The following is a 15921-nucleotide window of genomic DNA, read 5'->3' as shown; positions in this document are numbered from 1 at the left end:
ACTTTGTTGAAGTCCATGGTGTGGGGCAAGCTTACATGCAGGGCCGGCTCCAGGCACCAGCGTAGGAAGCAGGTGCTTGGGGCGGCCAATTCAAAGGGGCGGCATTCCGTCCGGTATTGGGGCGGCATGTCCAGGTCTTCGGCGGGAATTTGGCGGCAGGTCCCTCATTCCCTCTCTTCCTCTTTGAGCTGCCGCCGAATTGCCGCCGAAGAGGAAGAGAGGGAGGACCCACCACCGAACTGCCGCCGAAGAAGCGGTGCGATTGAGCTGCCGCCGAAGTGCTGCGGCTCGTCTTTTTATTTATTTTTTTTGCCGTTTGGGGCAGCAGAAAAGCTGGAGCCGGCCCTGCTTACGTGAGCAGTGACGTTAACCTGTGATATGCCAGCACAAACTGATCTAGCTCTGAATGAAAGGAACCCTCCAAGGTGTCAAGGCCCAAGGAAAGGTGCAGGTCAGGACTCAAAGAACCCAATTTCTTTTCCTAGGCCCCAAGCAAGTCTTCTACTTATGGCTCCAGACTGGAACTTCACAGGTATCCCAGCAGAACTGGGTCTTTCTAGGTTTGTCTTGAGAAAGTATTTAAATAAATATGGGGGGAACCTGGAAAGACTATCCCATGCTAACCAATGAACAAAGGCCACCACACCCCAGGACGGAGGAGCTGGGGGAATCCAGCCTTAGAAAGGAGAGGCTTCTGCAGAGGGGCACCTGCGGGAGAGAAACATCCGAAGAGACGGTACCTGTAAGGCCAAGATATAGATGTTGTGCCCGACTTCCCGGGGGGAAACCTCAGAGTTCTCGCACTCTTCCTCCTGGAGATAGGCTTTTTTAATGACATCAACCTGTAAAGGCAGCCACAGGAGGAAGTCAGGTGTGCACTTCGCCAACCAGCAACCTGGCTAAGGTTTTGCACTGCCCTGGGGACGCTCTGAAGCGATAATATTTTGTTTCTCTTCCCTGCCCCATTTGTTTTTTCCCCTAACCAAGGAAGGCTCCATGGACCACCAACAAAAGAGAGAGAGAGAGAGAGAGAGAGAGAGAGTGTGTGTGTGTGTGTGTGTGAGCTTTCACTGAGGAAGGATGGATTAGCGGTAGACTTGGGTTCAGTTCCCTGCTCTACCACAGACTCCCTGTGTGACCTTGGGCAAGTCACTTAATCTCGCTGTGCCTCAGTTTCCCCCACCTGTACAATGGGGATAACAACAGTGCCCTACCTCACCGGGGGGGGGGGCTGGGAGGATAAATACACTAAAGATTGTGAGGTGCTCATACAGCATGGTAGTGGAGGCCAGATAAACTACCTTTGACAGTACTACACTGAGACTAGCTGCACACGTGCATCTTGATTCCACACACAACCACATGGCTCAACCTCACAGCCCTGACCCAAGGAAGTCAAGAGCAAGGGTGAGTAGGATGGGGAGGGAGAGCCATCTAGGCTCGAAGGCTCCCTGGAATTTTAGGTCTGTCCCAATGATTCAGACCTCTGCCCCTTCCCTTCCCACCTTCCCCCCGTCTCTAACAAGTCCTGCATGTCTCCGAAAGGCAGTCATGCCCAGGCTGACAGCATCCCTCCCTGCTGCCCACCCTTACCAGTTCCTGAGGCCGGAGGCTGATGAGGATCCGTTCGGCATTCTCACTGTCGTGTCTGCTCTCCATCAGGGCCAGCAGGAGTTTGGAGGCATTGTCCTGGTGAAGACACACCCACATAGGTAAGCCAGTGTGTCACAGGCACGCTCTACCTCTGCTTGAGGCCCGTGAACATGCCACGCCATGCAGAAGCACGGCCACCCATCCATAGCTCCCCTACCCTAGAGACTCAGCCACACTCCCACCCACTCTAGAGACGCATGTTCTGGAGCCCGCCAAGCCACGCTCTGCTACAGAGCCCACCTGCTCACGCATGCTGGAGAGGGACCTCCCCACCCATGCTCAGTACCCCATGCTTTACAGAGACCACCTCCCCACACCACAGAAACCATACAAACACCACACCCATTCGAGATGTCCAGTGCTACATACATTAAAGATCCATAGACACACTACGGAGTCCTACAGACATGCTAGACTCGTAGATTCCAAGGCCAGAAGGGACCACTGTGGTCATCTAGTCTGACCTCCTGTATAACACAGGCCGGAGAACTTCCACTACATAAACCCTCTTCAGTACCTGCTCCGCCCCCGCCACACACACACGAGACATCCCATCCTCACACCCCCTTCCAGGCTGCCCCACTGACCTTCAGCTGGAGGACAAGGTCCATTCTGTACTTGCAGAGGGGGCTGATCTCATTCAGGATCAGGGCCGTGATGATGTCAATGCCGTTAGATTCGTGCGTCACAATGCAGCTCTGGGGAGTGACACATGCAGGGTTTATCCCACAGATTCTTTTCCACCCTCTTGACCTCCGCTTTCCCCTCTGACGTCTCAGACTCCCCACGCACTCACAGGGGCTCAGGCTTAGGGGATGAAATGCCGGAGGCCCTCGGCCCCATCTACACGATGCATTTGACCAACGTGCTCCCAGCACAGTGGCCTAACTAGGTTATAACACAGCAAAACTGAGGCATACATGGTTAAAAACCGTCCAGACATAAAGACTATATCAGGTTTCAACCATGTTATTTGACCTTGTCCGTACTGGCCAGCCATCATTACGGCCTTGTTTGGCACAAGCCATGTTCAATCGCTGTTGCCTTGATGTCGTCGATGGAATCTTTTTCTTTGATGCATATCAGGGTGACCAGATAGCCAGTGTGAAAAATCGGGACAGGGGATGGGGAGGTAATAGGCGCCTATATCAGAGAAAGCCCCGAAGAGCGGGATTGTCCCTATGAAATCGGGATATCCTGTCCCCTAATGCATATGGAATCAATGATAAAGGACAGGAAGTTATTACATGCCCTGGACAGGTCCAAGGGTGAAAGCCTCTAGCACACGTTCCTTAAGAGCAAATGTAACACTAACCACCACATGCCCGTGAGAGGAGCATCGACCCATTTCCAAGCATCGTTTGTGGGTACAGAGTTCCCACCTGTCACATGACTACCCTGCTACGAATCCCCATCGGCCAATCACATCGCTCCTACGCTCAAAGCCCGAAGTTACAGGTGGGAGAGACGCAGGATTCTCCCATGCAGCCCATTCTTCACTGTTCTGCCCTGCCTAGTCTGAAACGACTCAAGCAACGGGGCTCCCATGCCTTCCCCCTGGGGCGGCTACTGCTGGGAGGTTTCTCCTGATAGTCAGCCTGAATGGTGCTTTCCTAATTCCATTGCATTGCTTCTAGTTGTGACTGAACAATTCCTTCCCTCCTGGGATACCACGGACAGCAACCAAGTTAGCCCACCAACACGCATTAGTGATTGTAACCTCCGCCCACACATCAATCCCCCCAACTTTCATTGCTCTTCTCTGAACGGTCCCAGTTCTGCACCCGCTGACACCCCAAAATCAGGGAGGCTGAACCAGCGGCAGCAGAACCTTGGCCCTATTTGTCCCCAGCCTTCTGGAAAGGATTGAACGGGGCTCCCTCAGCAGTGTCTCGAGAGCTGCCTTGGGAACACCAGGCCATTGCTGCAAAATCCCAGGCATCCGGGGAACAAGCCAGATCTGGAGCAACATGCGAAGGTCTCTAGCTGTGGATCTAGCCACCCCCTCACCCCTTGCCCTCAGAGCCAACCAAGCTGTCTCTTCATGGTGTGGGGTGTTTGGATTACCTGGTTCTCATGGCATGGTCCCTGGCAATACTCCGTCAAGGTCTCCAGGGTCTGGGTGATAAGGGCCACGTTGTATTCATTGATGTAGAGGCCCAGCAGGCCCAGCCCCCCCGTGGTGCTGCCGCACATGATGTCCAGGAACTGCAGCGTCTCACACACCAGGTTGTAGTTGGTCTTATTGTTCTGACACCGGAGGAAGTTCTGTAAAACAAACCTCCCGGCTAAAACCTCCAAGAGGGGCTGCCTGGGTAAGCAACTCAGCAACCCCGGTCTCTGCATCCCCCCTTCACTGGCCCTCTCTTCGCCAGGGAAGCCAATGGGGTGCGGGTCAGGGCAGAATTTGGTACTATGCCCCCTACATAATGTTTGGCCGTGGGTGTGATCAGAGCTGTAACGGGGGCATCGAGCATGTCTAGCCCATGCCATTTAACTATAGATACAGACAGTGACCAGGACCTATTACAATAACAACACACAACACTTATCTAGCGCTTTTCTTCTGTAGATTGCAAAGCATTTACAAAGCAGGTCGGTATCATGGGGAAACTGAGGCACGGGGAGGGGAAGTGGCTTGTCCAAAGTCACCCAGCAGGCAAGTTGCAAAGCCAGGAATAGCACCCAGGTCTCCTGAGTCCCACCGCTCTGCCCAGTGAGCCAAACGTCCCCCCAGCACCCCTGTTTACAAACCTGGAGGTCCCGGTTGTGGTTTTCGCAGAGCAATTGCAGGAACCGAAGAATAGGCTCCATGATCAAGATCGACATTCCCATCTCATTGCTCTGGCTTCGCTCCCCAGTGTCGTGGCCCTTTCGAAACCCAATGGCCATGGGGTACCGAGATGGGGCGTGGGACAGCATGAAGGTTCCTCGTCCTAAAGGGAAATCCAATCTCTATTACTGTCATACCCAGGAACTATGGTTGCCTACCCAGGGAGAAGCACTCAAGGGGGACAAACACATCCCTTGCTGGCTACTTGGATGGGGCCAGCCTGTATGCATCTTCAGGTTGGCTATCTAGAAAGCCTGCCTCTGGCTAGATCAGGACCCTACTGCTAGTCACTGTAACCCTGCCCTAGAGTTAGCGTTCCTATGGGTAGGGTACTTGGAGCTAGGGTTAGGATCACACAGGTAGATATGGTCCCTGCCCCACAGAGCTGACAACTGTACCCTCCCTTCTCATTTACCCTTGGTGCCAGGGTCAGGGATGTCTTTGTCCTCCCGGGGCTTGTTCCCAATGTCACTCATGTTCACCGACACGATGCACTTGGTCTCCTGCTGCGCCTTCTTCATGCGATCATGCAACACTTTAAAGAACTTCTCACACTTCTTGTTGCTCGTCATCAGGTTATAAAACGATTTCTGGGCAGAGAGGGAGGGGTGGAGGAAGCAAGACAAGAAGTAAAAATGTCCACATTACGATCCGAAGTTTCCCCAGCTGCCTCTGGGATTTGTCTCTCCCACCAAGTCTGACAGGGTGCCTGGAGTTTCGAAAAAGCTGGATCGTTTCACGACCAATAGTATCTGCAGTAATACAGCTATGGTTAGGGTGACCACTTCTCATGCTTCAGGGCACAAGCTGGTCGAGCACAGGGGTCAGGAAGAAATTCGTGCCCCTGCCTATAGCTTTGCACACTATAAAAGAGTTTTCATTATCTTCTACAACATCAAAGTACAGGGCATTGAAGGAAGCAGGATACCAGACTGAACAGACCAGTGATCTGCTTGCGTAAACCCAGTGCTCCACTACTTTCTTTTCTCATCGCAGAGATGTCAATCAGGGTCGCTGACCAAGTCAAATCTCAAGGGCAGGGCCATTCTCATGCAATCACCCTAGTCAATTCCCAGGAAATATCAATCCTTTTGGCGTACAGGGAATGGATAATTCAAATCCCCTTTCTTCCCTCCCTCATCCCACCCTCTAATATACGCTGAGCTTTAACTATCAAGGAAATCCAAGGGTAGAACCTGAAAAACACAAGCTGTAGCCAGTTCAGCCCCTAGACTCATCTTGGGTGGTCTCACTAGTCTGTATCCACGTTTCCTGAACAAAGGGTTCGAAATAGCAAATATAACCCATTACTAGACTGAGAGCTGCAGCATCCTGTTATTTTAGAATTACCCAGCAGAGGGCGCCAGTGTTGCTTTAGAAAACTGACTACAATAGAGTCATAGGAATCTTGCACCTTTAGCTTCTCAGGAGCTTTAGGCTATATGCATCCGAAGAAGTGGGCTGTAGCCCACGAAAGCTTATGCTCTAATAAATTTGTTAGTCTCTAAGGTGCCACAAGTACTCCTGTTCTTTTAGGCTGGAAATGTTAATCAGCCAGTGATTTCTGGTTGGCCGAGGAACACAGAGTGAGCAGCCTGTCTCGTGGCATTTTATTACATCTGCCTTGGCCAGAACCACTAAGTGCAGGGATGGGTGAATATCCTACAGAGACACTTTTTTCAAACTCTCAAATGCAGCATTCACTCCAGTGAGAGCTTTAGACACAGGTTTGCATTCACACAAACCGAACCCTCTCTCCTAAGTCCTCCATGTCCCTCTCCCCAGGGCTGGTGCACACGCTGGGAATGCAGGACTATCCCCAGACCTGTATCTCTGTGTTGCCTCCATCCAGCAGCCGGATGGCTAAGAGGATGCTCTCCTGGAAAATCTTCTCGTTTTTGGTGTTCATGATAAGGTCTGACACCAGCTTGGTGGCCCCTTCTCTGTCCAGCCGGCACTGGATGGCAGCAATGACTGACCAGTCCTGGTCTTGGCCTACGCACAGGAGAACACGAGAGGTAAGAACGGGAGTGAGCGGCAACATTGGGAAGGCGCAGCAGTGAATTCTACAGCCAAGCTAAGGAACAGAGGGTGGACTTTGGGTCGAGACACTGAGCTGCCACAGATTCTCTGTGTGACCCTGGAAAAGTCCCTCAGTCGCTCTGTGCCTCAGTTTCCCCATCTGCAAAATGGGGATAGTGCTACTGCCCTAACTCACAGGGCCGAGTTATGAGTCATTAACATTTGCAAAGCCCTTTCGTACTACGGCCACAGGGTCCTACGACTCCCTAGAACGGATCAATGGAAGGACGGGACTGAAAACTCCCGTTCCAGAGGACCCGCGTTTATTTCCCTGTGTACAGAATTGCAGGCAAAACCCTGCTTCTGGTAAGGGCTGACCTCAGGGAAGCGAGGCTGATTCACACCAGGTGAAGATGTGGTCCCCTATCCTAAGGGTTTGAAATGAAGAAGCCCGAAGCCCAAGGCACGTGGGTGAGCCTCAAAAGACTCAGGGAAGGAAACTGGCACGGAGGGGAGAAAAAGGACACCAAGTTGCTCACCACCCCCAGTCGTGTCAACGATCTCCCCTTTGGAGCTCGACTTCTTGTTCTGCAGGTAGTTACTCACGAGCATTTTCCTCAGCGTGTTGCCCTGACGTGAGAAATAAACACTGTGAGTCTGCACTGAAGTGGCAGATGCCTGACAGCTCACATACCAATCACCTGCCTTAGGGGCAGCTAGCTAAAGCTCCCGGGGTAGGGACAAATCTCCCAACCTGCCCCACCAGCTGCATAAGGTCCTGCATGTGCCGCGTGAAAGGCTGGGGCGTTGGTGAAAGCGGAGTGTCTGCAAAACCCAGAGACGCGACGCCACCGACTGTAATGCGGAGTCACTCCCGATTGACCCCGAGGCGAGGGAGAGGGGAAGCAAGCCTGACGATTGTACGGAAAGGCAAACGGGAGCTGGATGATGGAGAAAAGAGGCACCAGGCTGGGGGGGTTATTGTGAGTATCCTGACTGTGGGCCTCAGGTACTCACCCTGTCCCCATATTTGTTCCTCTTCATGAGCATCTGCTGCAGCGTCCTCAGGACTCGGATGCACAGCTTCTCCTCGCTCTCCATCAGGTCCTTAGTGTGCTGGACCAGCCTGGCCAAACACAGCAAGAACCCATCAGTTCCTTCTGCACCCTGAGCCGTCCCATCCTCTGTCTCCACCTTCTCCTCCTTCCTCCCGTGGGTTCACACACATCCCACCGCCACCCACGGGGGAGAGCAGAGGAGGGACTGACCCCTTCCACCTGGATGCTGGGATCAGAGGCGGCTGTGAGGCTACCCCCACCCCACCCCCTTACTTGGACAGGAAGCCCCCGCTCTCGCAGCGCTGGTAGGCATCGGTCCCCTCCATGAAGAGCAGCTCTGGGCGGTGCAGAACGTCCACCAGGACAGACACTTCGGCTTCCACCAGGGGTTTGAACCGTTCCTCCAGGGCGTTGATGATGTCCTACAAAGCACGACACCGTCAGGGTTGAGCCCAGTCCTCGCGTGCACCTGCAAGGCCAGACTGGGCCCACGAGGCACTGGCCTGTGATGGGAACGGGGCAGAGCTGCACCGGCTTGGGGGAACTCCTGGAGGGATCAGGCCCTAGGTCTGCTGGAGCGGGTAAACTGACTGCCTCCTCCTTTCGGAGGCTGCTGCATGCAGGCTCCTCTGCAAGGTGGCGCACGGCAGGGGGCAAAACCACAGGGTCTGTGTCCTCTCTGGCCCTTTGGAAGTGAGGGGCAGTCAGGAGAGGCCAGGGACTGGACCGTGCCTGGGTGCGGGCGTGGCCTGCGTGAAAGGAGCCAGTGGCAGTCTCAGCCGACAGGACCAGAATCAAATGGGCTGGGCAGGCTGACCCCGAGGGAGGTCCCTGCAGCTCAGGGGCGTGGCCAGGAGGCACTGCTGCTGTTCGAATCTATCGGGAGTCCTCAGTACCATTAGTGCCCCACCCCCACGTGACTTCACAGGGAGCCAGGACTCCCCGCCCAACCCCCCTCCCGGGAAAGGGCTCCCCCCAGCCCGCACCTGCAGCTTCTCAATGATGTTTTTGTAGTCCCACTGGTTGGGCGTGGCCAAGCCGCGGGGGAAGGTCCGGGTGGCTGTCTTGTAGCTGGAAGCGCTCCTCTGCAAGGCGCTGGTGGAGCTGCTGTTCAGCAGGGAGCTGACGTGGGCATCGAGGTCCATGGGCAGCGCGATGGAGCGGCTCTTGGCTGAAAGCAGAGCAGGCTCAGATGGTGGAGCTCTGTGCCACACCGCACGCTGTGCAGTGGATCCAGACATGCACTGGCTTGGGCGGTTCCGCAGGCCGAGTGCCTGGCTCGCCCGGTGCTATTAGGTTGGTCATTACGCTAACCAGGAGCAAAGCAACCTGCTGTTGCTTCCCCTGTGCACCCCAAACAGATCAGTTCAGTGCTCAGCCCACACCCTACATCCGTATGACCCCCAAACACGAATACATTTATCCCCCATCCCCCTGAGAAGGAAGTGAAATAGCATTGCCCTCCTTTTCCAGAGGCGGAACTTAGGCACAGAGAGATTAAATAACACGTCCAAAAATCACGTTCAATTCCCAGCTCCCCACATCCCAGCCCAGCGCCTTCGCCACTAAACCAGCCTCTCTCCTCTGTGACCCATCAGCATTTATAGCCCTCCTCAAGAGTCAGACAGCAGCTGACGGGATGAGGGTCAAAGACTTAAGGGAAACCGGCATAAGTTCCAGCTTTATTTCAGGCCCCATCAGCAGCCGGAAATACCAGGAATCTCCTGAGATGTCCTGGTCTCCTTAGGTTCCCAGCCCATGTTAAATGGGCCCAAGAGACTAGATGAGAAGCCGACTTTTAGAGGGTGTTCTCCAAGCCACACCTCTGTGTGTTTAGAGGCTGGTCATTAGACAGGCAGCCTGGTCCCAGGAAGCACCTGCCGGATCTCGCCCAGCGCCTGCTCGGCCAGCTGCCTGGTACATGCACAGTCAGAGAGGGATGGAGTCTCCAGATCAATGGAGTTGCCTCCCAACACTGCCTTACCCTGGTATACACCCTACCTCCATCACATCAGCCCCAGCAGCTAAACCTCTGAACCCCCGTCCCGGGCACTGAGCGATCGCCGCACGATCCCCTTAGAACCTTACCAACCATGGCCAGGGTACGGATACAGGCCTCCACCGAGGTCTTGTGTTGCTGCTGTAGCCAGGGGCACTCCAGGAGCCTCATGGTGGATTGGAGGAGCTGCACAACAATGGTCTGGTGGGTCTGCAAGAGACGGGAAGCAGGTCCTTATCTGCGGCCATGGTGTGAGCTCTTATCAGACCCATCACTGCTGCTGGTGCTTCTTACAGGCCCCTGCTAGGGGGAGAGCGGCTAGCCGGTCAGTGAGGACGTTAACCAATGACACTTCTCCCTCTATCTTGGTAGGATTCAGGGTTAATCTCCTGGCCAAGTCCAGCCTCGGAGCGCAGTTGTTTTGGTTCCCAGGGCCCGTACGCAGCCTGCCTCCTCTTTCAGTTCACACTGGGTCTCCCCACCCCCTGAGCTCTGCTTTGAGTTTGAGGGACAGCTCCAATTGCTGAGTTTGACCAGGTTTCAGTTCACTCCCCCCAGAATCTTAGTATGGGTGGTACCTTAGCCATCAACACAACCTAGTCAGGGGTCTGCCCTCTCTGAGACCCCTCTGGGCTCTGCCCCTCAATACCATCCCAAGCTCTGCTGCCTATCCCACAAACTCCACCAGCCCCACCAGCCTCTGCCCCCTTTGCCCTCCCTCGGCTTGTTTCTAAGTTTCCTGAACCTCTCTGCGCACCAGGCCTGTGTCTCAGGTAGGGAAGGAAACCCCTCAGCAGGTGAAACTCAGCTGGTTTCCGGGTCTCCCAGCCCACTGCAGGGCGGGGCCCCTCCCCACATCAGTGCTCCTGACACTCTAGAAGGAGGATCTGGCCAGACCCCTGCCACACTCGGCCACTGTAGGCTGGGGCGGGTTTGGCTCTATGATCCAGAGACTTCCATCCCTGATGGCAACAGAACAGGTGGGATCCTCGGGCTGATGCTGAGGGTCATCGACTCTTGAGCTGTCTGCAACTTCCAGGCCACAGATGGCACCTCTCCCGGCCTGGGCCACGTCAGGGGAGCCGGGGGCCTCAGTCTATTGCTGTGCTCGACTCTGGAAAGGCCCCTAGTTACCTGCAGGGAAGTGCTGTTCTCCGAGAAGGGGGAGCTGAAGAAGGCGTTGATGGTGTCCAGTACCACGGTGAGCACGTACTTCTCCAGGGCGGGGTCCGTCAGACGCTTCTCTCGCTTCTTACACATCTGCAGGGAAGGACACACCGGGTCGTTGCACCCCAGGGGTGGGAGCACACACTGGTACAAGTGCAACACCGACATGCATGCACCCAACAGAGCTGGGGGGACCCACGTTGCAGAGGGCATCTCAGACACCCTGCGGGGCACTCCCTACCCAGCACCTGCCCCCTGGGCTCCTAGGGGCCAGCTGTGCCCTGGAGAAGGCTCTGTACTGCTGCAGAGTGGATGTGTCAGCCCCCCAATCCTGATGGCACAGCAGGGACAGTACGGCGTGGAGCAGATCCTTGTTACGCAGAACACGGGCGCCACGGAGCACTGTCCCTGACATGCCCATCCTGCTCCCAGTGCTACAGCACGCTGGGCTCTAGCTCTCTCTCCAGCTCCTTGGATGGCTCCTCTCACCATGGTACCCAGCCTGCACCGCTGCTTCTAGGTTGCTGAGAAAGCTAGTGGAGCATCCAGTGACTCATCTCCTGGTGTCCACCCTCCCAAGGGAGAACTGTCAGTGGGAGTCTCCACCCCATTCCCCACCCCAGGATCCACTCCAGGCCCCGTCCCCCACCGTGGCCATGTCAAGGGTGAAGTTCTCGAAGAGAGTCCAGATGTGGTTGCTGGTGTAGATCTCTTTCATTTCCACCTCGGTGTCCACGTAGCAGTGGTTGACGAAGTTCACGTAGGCCATCTTCACCTGCAGGGGCAGAGTGGGATGGGGAGGGGGGGGAATTCAGTTCCTATACGAGGCCGTGGGAGGGCAGCAAGGCAAACACAGCCCAGTGGTACAATCAGCCTCCCTGCTGCCCCCTGCCCTTTGAACAACGACTGCCCCCCAAGGGACAGAGGGGCAGAAGAGGGCTTCATCTCAAAGCGCTGCAGCCGAATAACCACACGACCTTGGCAGCAGGAGCTCTGAACTCCTCAGCACAAATCCCACTTTCCACCAGCCAAGAGGTGGGACAAACCACAAGTCAAACCCCCTTCCCCAGCCTGCCTCATCTCCCATATCTCTCCTTCCTTGGGTGTGTTTCTCACTCCCTCCTCTCTTGCTTTCCTCCCTCCATTTTCCTCCCCTCCTCTCTCTCCCTGCCCCACTCCCCTCTTTCTCCACGCTGTACCACTATCTCAGCATTCCTCCCCCTTCCTCATACCACTATTAGGAGACCTCAGTCCCCTGCTTCCACCTCCTCTCGTCTCCCTCCAGTGCACCCACGGCTCTGAATTCCCTGCCCATCTCCCTGGCTCTATGAGTTGGTGGCCCCCACTACCTCGGTGATGCAGTCCTCGTGCGTCACCACCCGCACAATGTCCTCCAGTGGCAGCAGGGACGTGCACTTGATCTCCGTGTAGACGTTCTTGCCCTCGGCACAGGCAGCCAGCAGGTCCACCAAGGAGATGTGGTACATGAGGGGGCTGTTCTCCTCCACCCCTTCCCGGGCCGCTGTCATCATCTCCAGCATGGTGGCCAGCGATGCCTTGTCATTGTAGAAGACCACCACGTCGTCCCCGGCATTGGTGAGCTGTGGGGAAGGAGCAAAGGTCATGGATCCGTGGCAGAGGGGATGGAAAAGCCTTGCAAGGCAACAGTCAGCTTTCCCCCGCCAAACACAGCCACAAAGGGGCCACTGAGGGATTAAAGGACAGTGCATTTACAATGGAAATAGGGCATTTTCCAACATAGAGCAGAAAATCCCAACCTGTGGAACTCCCCGCTGCAGGATATTACTAAGGCAAGCAGCTTAAAAACAGTCTAGGTGTTAACGCCAGTATTCTTAAAAACTGCCACTGACTTTGGGAGCCCAATATGAGACATGTTAGGCCTGATTTTCAAAGGTGAAAATTCAGCTGCATGACTCTGCCCCCGCAATGATGGAAATGGTGCAAGCAACAACTGTGAGCGTGGGTGTTAGCACGGTTTCAGATGTAGTGTGGACAGAGCCTTCTAGGGGTAAGAACAGCATCTGTTCAGGCTGGGATGAAATTATAAGGGTTCTTGCCCCGCTTTCTACTTCTCCGCCAAAGGATGGTGCTTTCAAGAGCGCAGTGCCCCCTAGCAACTAGCTGGGGCCCTGGGATCAGCACAGGCATCTACTGAGCCCCCACCCTGCTCCCCAAGACAGCCCTGCTTCTCTGACTGGGTCTGTCTATACACCTTAACCCTCCCCCCCTTCCACACCAAGGGGAGGGGGCTCTCACCTCCGTCATGATCATGTCCTGGCACTTCTTGACGTACTTGCCCTCCGCCTTGATGATGCTGTGCAGGAAGTCGAGGTACTGCACGTGGCGGCCGTGCGTGGCCAGGCAGTGGACGAAGTGCTGCAGCACCGTCTCGTTAATCTCCGAGCACAGCTGGTAGTTGTTCAGGAAGATGTGCTGCATCGTCTCAGCCTCCAGGAGCTGCGGGGGGCAAGTGACGCCTGCGTGAGGCTGCGGGGCTTGCAGAGCCCCCAAACGCTCAGGTACACTCCCAGCTCCCCCTTCCCCCCCATTTTCTCTCCTTCTTGCAGGTATGTCTCCTCCCTTCTGTGTCTCTCCCTCCTTTGTCCATGCTCTCCAAACACCCCTCCCCTCTCCTGGAGCATTATCCTAAACACTATCCCCGTACCCACCCGCTGGGCCTTCACAGCTCTTAGCCAAGCAACCGACCGACAATCCTGCAGGGTTGGTTAGAACTTTCCTCCTCCCCTGTTCTGATGAGGGGGTGCTTTGCCACCCTCTAGCAATCTCCACATTTATTTGTTGGCTTTTCCATCAGCTTTCCTAGCATCTGAGCCTCCCAGACATTAGTGACTTAGCCTCATAACACCCCTGTTAGGCAGGGATGCATCCCCAGCCCCATTTCACAGATGGGGAAACTGAGGCACGGGGCGGTGAAGTGACTTGCCCAAGTTCATACAGCAAGTGAGGGGCTGAGCCAAGAATTGAACCCAGGTTTCTAAGCTCCAGTCTAGTGCCTTTATCGCAAGGCCACCCTTCTAGAGAGCGAGCACTAGCACGTGAAATGTTAGTGAACTATCCAGGACTGGCCAGCGGGGTAGAGGGACCAGGGTGGCCTTGCTGACCTACCGGAATTGGTCTCTTCCATCTCTATTGTCTACGAATCCCCATCTATCCCCCAGCCCACTCCTCTGGCCCCATGTTGAGCTCTCCCGGAGGGGCCCCCTCCTCTCTTACCCCAGGGGTGAGGAACAAGTTGAGATGTTTGTGCAGAAGGGCCTGGTTTCCTTGGTTCCCAGCGCAGAATTTCTGTAGGAACTGGTGGGTGTATTTCAGAATCTCCAGCATCTTTGCATCACCCTGAGCAAAGGGGGAGCAGAGAAGAACGTGAGTTCTTAGGGGAGGAGCCTGAGGAATTCTACCCAGGAGACATCCTAAGCCATGAGAAGCACAAGGACGCCCCTCCCAAGATGGTATTTCCTAGGGTTACATTGTGGCATATCAAAGAACAAATCAATCAGGTTCGACGACACCGAGAAGGTTTCTGCATCCACAGCTGGGTCAAGGAAGAAATCTCACCCACTGGACACTATTGTGCAGACAGGTGTATTGGACTGCGCTGAGGCATGCTGCTGTAGATGGCTCCTCAGTCCATTCCTGTCTGTCAGAGCTGACGTTATGCCATAGGACCCTGTATTACACTTAGAAGACCTCTTGAGGTCCCTTCCAGTCCTACAATTCAATGATTGGTGATTCCCGTATACAGACCTTTCCCCACAACGCACTTTGCAAGGGTAGGTAAGAGTTTTGTGTCCCCATTTTACAGACAAGGGCACTGAGGCCTGGGGAGATGAAGTGACTTGCCCAGGGTGGTGCAGTGAGTCAGTGGCCAAACTGAGAAGAGAACCCTAGAGTCCCAGCAGCCAGTCTGCTGCTCTAGCTATTAGACACGCTGCCTCCGGGCATCCAGTATGTAGGAAATCACTGGCAAATCCAGAGCAGCATGGACTGAGCGACTGACTCCCGCTCTGAGATATTCCAGTGGCTTGAACGTGCACTGGGACTGCTGCCTTCGACTCCCATCCATCCCATCCCATCCCCGCCCTGCTTCCCACTCTCCCACCTTCTCGTAGGGGATCTGCAGCAGATCCAGCATCACTTTGTGGGCGTCCATGTTCTTCATCAGGCGTTGCTGCTTCTTGCGCACCTGCTCACCCACCCCGCACATTTTATTGAGCCGCTCCAGGATCTGGAGAGGGAACCCCGCCCCCAAAGCAAAAGAGAAGAGGAATGAGTATTAGAATACACACGGCAGAACACAGCCCTACACTGGCCCCAGTGAGGCCGTCTGAGATGCGTGAACGGGCCTGTCCGAGCCCTGAACTCTAGGGTTACGACCCTGGGTGCTCTCTAGCCAAGATGCCAGAGTGACAGCCTGTCTGGGAACACACTGCCTCAGGCTACTTGCAGATACAATCCATCCCCCAGGAGATCAAAGGCACGTTTGTTCTCCTGTTGCCTCCTCTGAGCCCAGATTCCACAAGAGGGAGGCCAGCCTTGGCTGACTGAGTTTCCCTGGTGTAAAACCAGAGCCAGTCCACTGAGCACAGTGGCGTCATGCTGCATTTACATCGGCGTCGCTGAGAATCCAGCCTGCGATCCTCCAGGTTGCCAAATGGAAGGTGTTGCATTACGTATGGGCAGCTGAGATCTCGCTTTTCCCCCTGCAGCAACATCTGCAGCCCCAGCTGGCAGGCTGCACAGCCAGGCCCTGCCTCGCATTCATGACCCTTCAGGCAGGAACAGGTTAGGATGTCACCCCACCGGCCATTATGACCCTGGCTGAGATTGTTCTGGAAGCCCTGCAAAATGTTGGGTCAAGTTTCTCCCAGGCTTACGCGCTTAAAGTCATTGGTCTGCGTGGGTGAGACAGAGGGGAGAACAGGCCCCTTTGTGTCCAACTACACAAGGGAGAGTCAATTCTATAGCGCAACTTACCAAGCAGAATAGCAAAAATTAGCACAGGGCCTCAATCAACTGAGAAACCCTCACGTCCAGTAACTTGAGTCTGGTGTCTGATTCCCAAATCTTTGTGTCCTCCTAGTGCAGAGTGTGAGCCCTGGGTGGGTCTCATTCATAAATCCTTGTGTCCTTCCTAGTGCAGAGTGTGA

The 15921-nt window shown here is 55.0% G+C and overlaps 1 protein-coding gene across 1 annotated transcript in view; it reads right to left on the bottom strand.

Annotated features, from left to right (window-relative positions):
- LOC113407113 (inositol 1,4,5-trisphosphate receptor type 3) overlaps window positions 1-15921 on the bottom strand; it is a 90319-nt gene that overhangs the window by 12119 nt on the left and 62279 nt on the right. Inside the window, exons 28-45 of the mRNA XM_026655169.1 lie at window positions 14874-14999; window positions 13988-14110; window positions 13010-13210; window positions 12082-12333; window positions 11382-11507; window positions 10700-10825; window positions 9655-9775; window positions 8553-8737; window positions 7840-7988; window positions 7526-7634; window positions 7048-7138; window positions 6312-6481; window positions 4902-5076; window positions 4408-4589; window positions 3721-3921; window positions 2241-2351; window positions 1594-1689; window positions 741-842 (exon numbers count right to left, since the gene is read on the bottom strand). Of these exons, the coding sequence (XP_026510954.1) occupies window positions 741-842; window positions 1594-1689; window positions 2241-2351; window positions 3721-3921; window positions 4408-4589; window positions 4902-5076; window positions 6312-6481; window positions 7048-7138; window positions 7526-7634; window positions 7840-7988; window positions 8553-8737; window positions 9655-9775; window positions 10700-10825; window positions 11382-11507; window positions 12082-12333; window positions 13010-13210; window positions 13988-14110; window positions 14874-14999 (2646 nt within the window). The remainder of the gene's footprint in view (window positions 1-740; window positions 843-1593; window positions 1690-2240; window positions 2352-3720; window positions 3922-4407; window positions 4590-4901; window positions 5077-6311; window positions 6482-7047; window positions 7139-7525; window positions 7635-7839; window positions 7989-8552; window positions 8738-9654; window positions 9776-10699; window positions 10826-11381; window positions 11508-12081; window positions 12334-13009; window positions 13211-13987; window positions 14111-14873; window positions 15000-15921) is intronic.

Source organism: Terrapene carolina, unplaced genomic scaffold, assembly GCF_002925995.2.
Source record: "Terrapene carolina triunguis isolate 2854851 unplaced genomic scaffold, T_m_triunguis-2.0 Scaffold198, whole genome shotgun sequence".
Classification (NCBI taxonomy): domain Eukaryota; kingdom Metazoa; phylum Chordata; order Testudines; family Emydidae; genus Terrapene; species Terrapene triunguis.
The sequence above is the reverse complement of the archived record's forward strand: the minus strand, read 5'-3'. Positions and strand labels throughout refer to the sequence as shown.